Source organism: Hibiscus syriacus, unplaced genomic scaffold, assembly GCF_006381635.1.
Source record: "Hibiscus syriacus cultivar Baekdansim isolate YM2019G1 unplaced genomic scaffold, ASM638163v2 tig00112206_pilon, whole genome shotgun sequence".
Lineage (NCBI taxonomy): Eukaryota > Viridiplantae > Streptophyta > Magnoliopsida > Malvales > Malvaceae > Hibiscus > Hibiscus syriacus.
The window spans coordinates 2,113,345-2,123,108 of NW_024063267.1; the positions used below are offsets into that span (position 1 = coordinate 2,113,345).

The 9,764-nt window shown below is 32.7% G+C and overlaps 1 protein-coding gene and 1 pseudogene across 2 annotated transcripts; one reads left to right on the top strand and one right to left on the bottom strand.

Moving 5' to 3' along the window:
- Positions 1-351: 351 nt before the first annotated feature.
- LOC120175547 lies at positions 352-1,026 on the top strand (annotated as a pseudogene).
- Positions 1,027-2,843: 1,817 nt separating this feature from the next.
- LOC120175592 lies at positions 2,844-4,699 on the bottom strand. 2 transcript variants are annotated; one of them, XM_039182195.1, is made up of 6 exons: positions 4,335-4,694; positions 4,235-4,291; positions 4,058-4,137; positions 3,909-3,967; positions 3,121-3,292; positions 2,844-3,068 (listed from the first exon to the last, which is right to left on the bottom strand). In XM_039182195.1, the coding sequence occupies exons 1-6, from the start codon at positions 4,374-4,376 to the stop codon at positions 3,005-3,007; spliced, it is 474 nt and encodes a 157-aa protein (XP_039038126.1). In that variant the 5' UTR covers positions 4,377-4,694; the 3' UTR covers positions 2,844-3,004. The 2 variants fall into 2 exon arrangements, with proteins under 2 accessions (XP_039038126.1, XP_039038125.1); XM_039182194.1 differs by having other exon boundaries at positions 2,844-3,292; positions 4,335-4,699.
- Positions 4,700-9,764: the final 5,065 nt, after the last annotated feature.

Here is a 9,764-nt window from a genome sequence, read left to right on the forward strand (position 1 = left end):
AGGTATTTACCTGTGCACTGAAAGATTTTACATCGACTCTAGAAATTTTTTCTTTCCGTGTCCAAATAAATTTCTCAACTAACACTTCAATCATAATACTATTATTATATTGCCTAATAACAAACATGAATTCTTAAACAAAGTAAAGATAGTGATTTAAAGTCAAAAGGCATGTATCAAAAAGAAAGCGTGGCTACCTAGCTTCTAAAGTTTCCAACTCTCAAAACTTTAGGAACATTCTACAATTCACATTAACAGTCCTTTTTGAGAAATTCACACACACGTATATATACATTTATTAGCCAAGTTAAACAACCCACATCTCTTGGCAGAAGAGAAAACTAAGCAGCTATGAGTTCAGAAGATGATGATAATAGAGAATTTGATGTCAGCCACAAGATCTTGCTCGGCGTAATCGCCTCTTTACTTGGAGTTGAGATGATCATAGTGTTGCTCTATCACTACACAAAGTATCGTCTGAGAAGGCGTGCAGCCCTTAATCTCCGGAGAACTCAAATTGCAGCGTTATATGAAAGTTCCGTCATCGAGCCACCAAAGTCGGGGCTCGACCCTTTGGTTATAGTGTCATTGCCGATGTTCTCATACAAGCTAACCAACGGCCAGGTTAATGTCCATGAGGAGCCCACAGAGTGCTCTGCTTGTTTGGGAACCATCACGGAAGACTCCACAGTCAGGCTTTTACCAAATTGTAAGCACATGTTCCATGTGGAGTGTATAGATACGTGGTTGGGATAACATACAACGTGCCCCATATGTCGTACCAAGGCTGAACCAACGCTCCAAGCGCTAGAGGATAATGAATTGTACGGCAGGGTTCAACCCACGGCTCCCCCTTTAATGGAAAGCGATTCCATTGATGCTGCCCAAGTGCGAAAGGAAGGTGGAGCCTCGGGGTATTTGGTTCCTTTACAAGGATGCTTTGTGGGGAGAGATTGTCAACAAGGTTTCGACTTTCCAAGTTGTGGGGATGAAGTAATTGGCACTCAAGATTTAGAGAGGCAGTGATGAAAAATATTCCTTCTCAGAGATAATATCTCGCACTAATCTCCCCAAATTGAGCATTAACATTATCTGGCTTAAAAAGGATATCTAAATAATATTTATCTTTAATATTACAATAACGGCATTTTCTTTCAAAAATTTGCTTTCCATAATAACCTAAATGCAAAAATAACGTGCTAGGTTATGAGCTACCTTATCGATTTGATCGTCACAATGGTACATCTGATGAACTTGTTAACAAAGTCTACAGCAAGGTAATATATGTTTTTCTTTGAATTCATGCTTCTAAATCTTTTTTTCACCTAATTGAATACCCCTTAAACTTCTTATTCCTATGCTAATTTACTTCATTTGTTTTCCATCATATTTTTTTGATAATTCAGTTATACTTTTATATGAAATTTTGTAGATAAGATGTCGAATTTAGGCTCGGTTTTCATTAGGAGTGATGTGGGGGAAAAACTGTGACAATAGCAAGGACGATTTGCTTCTTGTTCAGTTTTCTTGTTTCTACGATTGTCTTATGAGGTTTTTGTTTGCTTTTTGCTTGTGTACCAAAACCAATGGAAGAATTATGATGCAGCTGTCGGTGACATAACTATACTAGCATCAGGGTTATCCATGATAATTCCGGCAATGTCCGAGGAATCGACATGGACATTCTTGAAATGTTTCAGCACGGAAATGTGGTTGGTCACCGCAGCTAGACATGCACAAAGTCGGATAAAAAATCGATTCAGATCGGATAAAAACCGATCTGGTTTTTTCACCTAGCCAAAAAAACAGATTTTAAAAAAACTGGTTCGGATCCTACCCGATTTGGAGGGCTGAATGGTGTAACCGGTTTCGGTTTGAAAAAAACTAGTTTTTTAAAAAACCCGGTTTGTAGCCATGATGAACAAAAAATTACAAAAATAAGATTTGAGAGATGTTTAGGTGTTGTGTAATAAGATTTGAGAAAGTTGTAATCAACCAAATGCATCACAACCTATTTATACATGTTTAGGGTGGTAAAATGGTGATTTCTTTAGGAAAAAAAATGGTCAAAAAACGATCACAAAAACCCCCAACGACTATATTAACGGCTAGATTTTAAAACCCCAGACCGGATTTTTTTCCGGACAAAAACAGGTTTTTTATCCAGTTTTTTTCAAAACAATTTTTAATCTGGTAAAAAAACCGATCGTCTAATTTTTTCCCAAACCGGTTATACTATTCGGTTTTAAAAAACCGGTTTTTCCCAAATCCAGTTTCGGATATTTTTTTACGCAAAATCAGATATTCGGATTTTTTGTGCACCTCTAACCACATCCATCTTAATCTACACAATGTTCATAGCTTGGATGCAGGAGCAGCAGTCCAACCCTGAGTTTAGAGGTCCCTGGAACTATCACATTGGAACTGCACTTTGTTTCACTTTCTCATCCATTTCATTGCCAAACCAAGAACACAGAGATGAGTATTAATACGAGCATCGATGGACAACTTGAAAGCTCTTGTCTAATCTATGGCTGAGAGTAAAACATGACATAAAATTAAGTGATAAAAGAAATGAATGGTACCGAAATTCAAGGATCTATCATTGGCTGATTTTCTATTGATAGTTTGGTTCATAGTTCAAGTTCAATCCCTGAAAAATATATTAGTTAATCGTTTCCAGAATAATGCACCTTTCCTAGTAACACCAGATATGCTACTCTTGTACGACTAGATGAATTACTTTGCTTCTCATTTTCAATTCAACTGCAGGAAGTTAGAAAGTGACTACTTTTCAGGCTTAAAATTGTTATGTAATGACCGCATCATATACAATCTATCTCAAGACCATCCTCTCTACAGTGGAGGATTTAAATATTTTCTTGAAAATGAAACAAGAAACCGTCAAGCATGACATTTGTTGGAAACATTATTGTTTCATACTTCTTCAGAATGAAGCATTGCAGTTCAGGAACTATTATTTTAAGTTAAAGGATAGGCATGTCTAAAGCTTGTAACACATCCTTGAACTCAAAATCACGCGGCTCTTTATTGAAACATTCAACCAGCTTGTACCTCACATCATTCAGATAAAAAGATTGAGTGGTTTCCAGGAGCCACGTTGCTTCCTCATCAGTAAGCTTGTTGGTGAAAACAATATCTCCACGAATAAGTATCAAGTCCTTGCTTTCGGCAAAGTCTGTGTAAAAGGTTGCAGTGAAGTAAGGAGATGCTTGGGTTCCTCTTGCTTTGTAATCTTCAAGACCGGTGAAAAGCATGTACGGCAATTGCACTGCAAGAAAATTTTGGATAAAAATTTAAGCAAACTAACAAGTTCATGGAAAAATATAAAATTTGTTGATTATTTCATTGGCATATGCCATCTAAATATCCTAACAAGGGGCATAACTTAGAACACAATGGTATTTAGTATTGTTCATTGTAACAAATAACCCTAATAGGATTCTTGGTTCCTATGAGTTCATCAGAAATTTGTAAATCAACAGCGGAAAAGGCTGTTAAACTCTTTCAATTAATCATTCATACAAGCACAAGAATGTCCACTAGGTTGAACTCTTGCAGAAAGACATTTCCAATGCTCTTTTCTAATTGCAAAAGCCATGATAATTTGCCTGATACGAACATTTTGAGAATGATAAACTAGTTAATAATTATGACTCTAAACTGGTACTATGTTGTTTCTTAATACACGTCTTACTGCATTTAATTGCTACCACAGGCATGATTCAAAAAACCATAACATTATTATGACCACTGTAGTAAAGAAAATATTTTGAATGGTAGGTTAAATAGATCACAAACAAGAGAATTAAACCAGCACAAAACAAATCAAAACTCATCAGACCAAAACGAAAAAAATATCAAAGACTGCCGGTTCAAGAACAAACCTTGAGCAAACATTGTTGTATAACCACTTCCTCTCCACAAAGGAACGACAAAATAGCGGCTGCTAAGCGGATAGAAGTGAGACTAGCAAAAATTATGAAACCAAACAACGTGTATGTAACAGCATAACCAATGGAATAAAATGAATTACCAATCCGAGCTTCTTTGTTCCAGCAAACGGTAAAGTTTTGCCTTCATGGTCAACCCAATACGACCTCTTCCCAAGTGATACTGAAACATAAAAAATTTGCTTAATCAATTTGTTCTTTCATATTGACAACATTAAAAATGGAGGGGGGAAAAGAAGTTCAGTAATGAGGTGCATTACATCATCCCAAATAGAAGCAAGGTCGTCAGGTGAACGGTTCTTTGCTCTGTTCAAATCCATGATGGAATCCAACGGCTTGGGTTCTAAAGGATTAAATCCTGATGCAAATCTCGAAGTCCTGCAAAACCCAAGCGAACCCCATTTCAATAAATCTCCTGGAATCGATACTTTTTCTGGGGTTTCAACCCGTTGCTGCAAAGAGAAAGTAGAGAAGCAGCGGCTTGGAAGCCAAGAAGAAGATGGTGGTTCATTAAGGAGGATAGTTCTCAGCAACGAGCAAACTTTCGTGGTTGCAGTGACTCTTGACGTTAACCGTTGCATTGTTTTGAGTTTTGAGGTGCGGAATCGACTCAGCTCAAACTTGATTCGGTGAGTGATTTTATCAAACACTTTATGTGCAGATGCAATGCGGTAAAAATTTTGGTTACGAAAACATTCAAGCACAGGGTACGGCGCTGAAAATAAAGAGCAGCTTCGGGAAATATCTGGCTTAATATATTGTCAGCACAACTAAACTTGTAAACGAGTCGAGTGGTGGCAAAAGGGTTCTGGAGGCCCATGCATTTTAAAAAATCTAATGTGGTTCACTTTTTTTTGCATCTAATGTGGTTCATTATTGTTTCAGGCAATGAATAAAAGAAATGAGGACTTAGCTACACAAGTGGAACTTCCTAGACATAAACTTGAAGAACTGTAGCAACTTTCTAAGCAACGGGGACTCGGGTATCTTCAAATTGAAACATGCTAATATGGAGGAGGGGAAATTGGCAAAACCAGCTTGATGTAAACGGGTGACCAGGAAAATAAGTTGAGTATTATTATTTTTTATTCCTATACAGGCATCTCATCAACCCCTAAATAACGGATCATTCTTCTTTTTCATTCTTTTGAACACTGAGCCCTCTTTTTGGACTGTATTCTGGTTCCAATTGTTGATTGAAAAGATTATACAACTAAAGCCATTGTTTTAAACATTACTGAAAAGAACATGTATAAAGATAGAGATTGTTTACTTCTACGAACTGAAAATGTTTATTAGCTTTGCCATCACTTTACTGAAAAACAGCTCTGCATCAGTGTGAAGCAATCATTAGAACAAATTTGCCCTGTCTAGAACTCTTTGACACCCACGCAATGAGCACATGCTTACATGTGCCAAGTGTGGAGGGTTGGTATGGGTTCATTTGTGCCTTTGAACTTGGCTGATAAGCATTGGGTACTTTTAGACCTTAGGCGTTGGAATTTTGAGGAGGCGTAGCCTTTGATATTTGAAGCTTTATTGGTGTTTGTGGTGTTCCTTTGTACTAAATCTTGTGAGGTGGAAAATTTGTTGACCCACTTCTCTGGGTGGAAAAGAAGCTGGTCTTTCTCTTAAGTTGACAGCTTCCCTCCCCTTTCTTTCCCAGGAGCCATATAGATCGTGATGAGTCTCCATTTTTTTTCACAAATTTTATTTTGTCATGCATACATATCAAGTGTTGTGATTTATGTAAGGGTGACAATCGGGTGGGGAAAAATCGAAAATCGTGGAGATTCAAATCAATGAATGGGGAATAACCGAAATCTTTACCTAGAGAGATGGGGATGGCGGAAGTTTTATCGCCGAAGCTCAAATGGGGTTGAGGACGAGGATTGCTATATTCAGACCGTTGGGATAATCGAACCGTATCTTTGTGAATAACAGTGGAGATCTCCTAAAAATATTCATAGGAATCTCTGATGTTTTACAAAATTTTAAAAATATATTTATAATCATTTACCTATATACATTTAATATATGTTTTAATAAAAAAATTATATATGATAAGATTGTGAGATTATATATACGTTTAAAACTTTCATAATATAAATAGAGGCCAATTTGAGACAATCTGATATATCTTATAAGTTTTAGGTGCTACATTGATTTCAAAAATGTTTGTTTATTTTTTTCGATGAGGATTAATCGAAACCCGCAATGATCCATAAGAGATGAGTATGGGGACAAAAAGATTCTCGAAACATATAATGGAGATTCCCCATCCCGCCGCACCGTTGCCACCCCTAGATTTATGTCAGTCAATTGATGGAGAATTTGGTGATGCTTATTAGTGAGTATGCGTTTAGATGTTTAGATGAGCGATTGAAGTTGGATGGGTTATACATAAATACTACTTTAGTATGGTGAGGAAAGTAATGGTGTGCTTATCTTGAATAGTGAGTCATCTCTCTTCTTAACACTGCAATCCCCATTCCATTAAATGTGAAAGAAAGATGGGCATCTTTGATCTTTAGCAGCAAAGGATAAAGGAATCTGATGGACTGCTGGTAGTGGGACTTGTCTTTATTTATGCCTTCCTTGCCCAACTTGTTTTTCTCTTTCTTAAGGTGAGAAAATGAATTTTTATTTATGATGAGAATCTATTTGGATATATTATATATGGAAGGTATTTAAATTTTATGTGGATTAAAAATTACTAAATTAACTCTGATAAATGTGTGAAACCACACAATTCTGGGTCTTTCTCGAGCTTTATTTAAACTTTGGGTAAACTACACCATTTCTCACTGCATTATATTGTCTATCCTATTTTACTCATCATACTTTTAGTATTTATAGTTTACTCACAGAACTTTCGAATTGCATTTGTTTTGATCACTCTGAATTGTTTTATTATTATTTATGTATGACATGGCATTTTTTATTATTTAATATAAAATAAAAACATAAGGTGGTAGGACGCCACCGTCGGCCGCTGTAGATGTTGGTCATCCGGTCCCAAATTGCATTGGTTGGTTTATATCGACCCCTGAGTCTGAATATGGTGATTGTTTCACTGGAAAATATCCCAAAACCCATGAATCTCGACTGAAACATTTTAGCTTCCTCAATTTCAATCTCTAATTCATGGACTTCGGAGCAAATCCTGATGAAATTGAGGTCGGATTTGGGCTTAAGGTGTAGAGGCGAAGCGCCCCATAAAATTTGGGACTAAACGACCACCATCTACGACGGTCGTCGCGTGGCCGACGGTGACATCTGACCACCTTCTATTTTTATTTTATATTTTCAATTATTTTATATTAAATAGTAATAAAAATATCATGTCATACAAAAATAATAATAAAATAATTCAGAGTGATCAAAACAAGAGTAATTCGAAAGTTCAGTGAGTAAATTAGAAAAACTAAAAATACAGTGAGTAAGATAAGAGAGAGAATATAGTTCAATGAGAAAAGTGTAATTTACCCATAAACTTTCAATGTTAATATTTAAGATGAGATTTGAATATCAAAAATTTTAAATCTTTCATTTTAATATTATTATTGTATCAATAACTACAAAATTTTTACTATATAATTATAAGGTTTAATATTTAATACATTATCAATGTAATATAAGTAATTCTATTAGTAATCTTTAAATAATATGATAATTTTTTATTTTTTTACTACACTCTCTGTTACACATCTCATCCATTTCATATAAAATAATTTTCCTAAAACAAATATTCTACAAACATGAATAAATATTATTTAATATATTTAACGGTCAGAGTTTTGAATCTTGATGATTGTAAATGAAGAAAACTGAGTTGGGTTGGGTGGGTCACCCTTGCCTATCTACAATACCCAATCTGGATTAGTCGATTAATAGATCGGATACCGATAGTTATATATATAAAATAATATATTATAAATCTTAAATTTTAAATTTTAAATAGAATATAATATTATTAGAATGCTAATTTTTTTCTTATAGAATCTAAATCACTAATGAATGCTTTAAAGCAAATATTATTCAATATCCTTGTTAAGAAAACAATAATCTATATCCAAAATATACAAAAAAAATGTCTATGAAGCTAATTTCATTGACTTTAGGCCACGCTTCAACAATGTTTCTTGTTGGTGATTTAAAAAAAAAAACTCAAAATGAGAATTTAACTGAAAAAACTCTATAAATAATTGAAGATGAAAATTTGATAATAAGAGTCAATGAAAAAATTAGTTGTCATTAAATATGTTTGATTAATTACATTTTATTTATTTTTAATATTATATAATCTTTAAAATATTTTATTTTATTTTAAATTAAATTAAAAGTTACTAATAGAAAATTAATATATTTAGATCAAATTACTTTTTATTTAAATCTTGATAATATGAATGAAATAAATTAAAGGGTTAACTACATGGGTGATCACTTATGTTTATGTTTTGTACAATTTTGGTCACCGATTTAAAAAAACATAAGATGTGATCACTTTCGTTTTTAATTAATTAAAATATGGCCACTTCCATTTTTATTAATTAAGATGTGGTCATCACAGGTTGACTGTTGTTAACAATTAATAGAATATGTAACGTGATAGTTGGTATAATTACATATTTGATCATTGTTATTTATATATTCTCTCAATTTAATCATATTTTAAATAAATTTTAACATAATATAAATATTTTTTAAATGAAAATAAAAAATATAATATTTTTAAATTAAGTTGATAATAAATTATATTTAATAACTTAATATAAACATATTTTTTTAAGTTAATATATATAAATATTATGAATTAAAATCTTTATACACTAAGATACAAAATATATACAACATGTTGTCTATTTTAAACCAATCAATAGTTTTGGCTTAATGGTTTGGGATCGTGTTTAGTTTCCTAAGTGACCAAGGTTTGAATCTTTTTTGCCCTAATTTGATTTCTTTTGTTTTCTTTCAACAAGAGGGTGACTCATGTCACTCTTTGATTGGTGAAAATAAATATATTAAATTAAAATAAAGTTAGTCCTCCAATCGAATGGTAACACGTGGCATGACATGTGATATCATTCGATTAGAGAGTTAAATTTATTTTAATTTATTAAAAGTATGCCTAAATTGAGAGAATATGTAAATAACATAGATCAAATGTGTGATTATATTAAAATGTTTAAATACCGTTAACGACAGTTAACTCGGGGTGATCACGTCTTAATTAAATAAAAAATCAATAATCATATATTATATTTTTTAAAAAATCAATGACTAAAACTAGATAAAACATAAACATAAATGATGATCCGTGTAATTAACCTTAAATTAAATTCGTACCTTCCTTATATGGATCACTACAATATTAAATTTAGAAGATTGTACATTTATCTTTATATAAACTTTTGTAATATTAATTCCTATTGATTGATGAATATGTTGATATATTAATTATAATAATAAGTTAAATGATTTTTTTAAATAAAGATAAAAAATATAAAATGAAATTTTCATAATAAAAAATAAAAAATTTTAAATAATAAAATATTCATAATAAGAGGATAATTTTATATTATCATGCTCGAAGAAATTCTCATAAATTGGAAGATTGAAATTTTTTCGATATTTTCCTATGAGATTTTGGAATAAAATTAAACAAAAAAGAAAACTCAAAAAGTAAAATTCCACCCAAAGAAGGAAAAAAAAACCCCACAAATGACTAGGGTAGCATCTGTTCTTCTACCTTTTTTGTTTCATCGAATAAATTACTTTTCTATATTT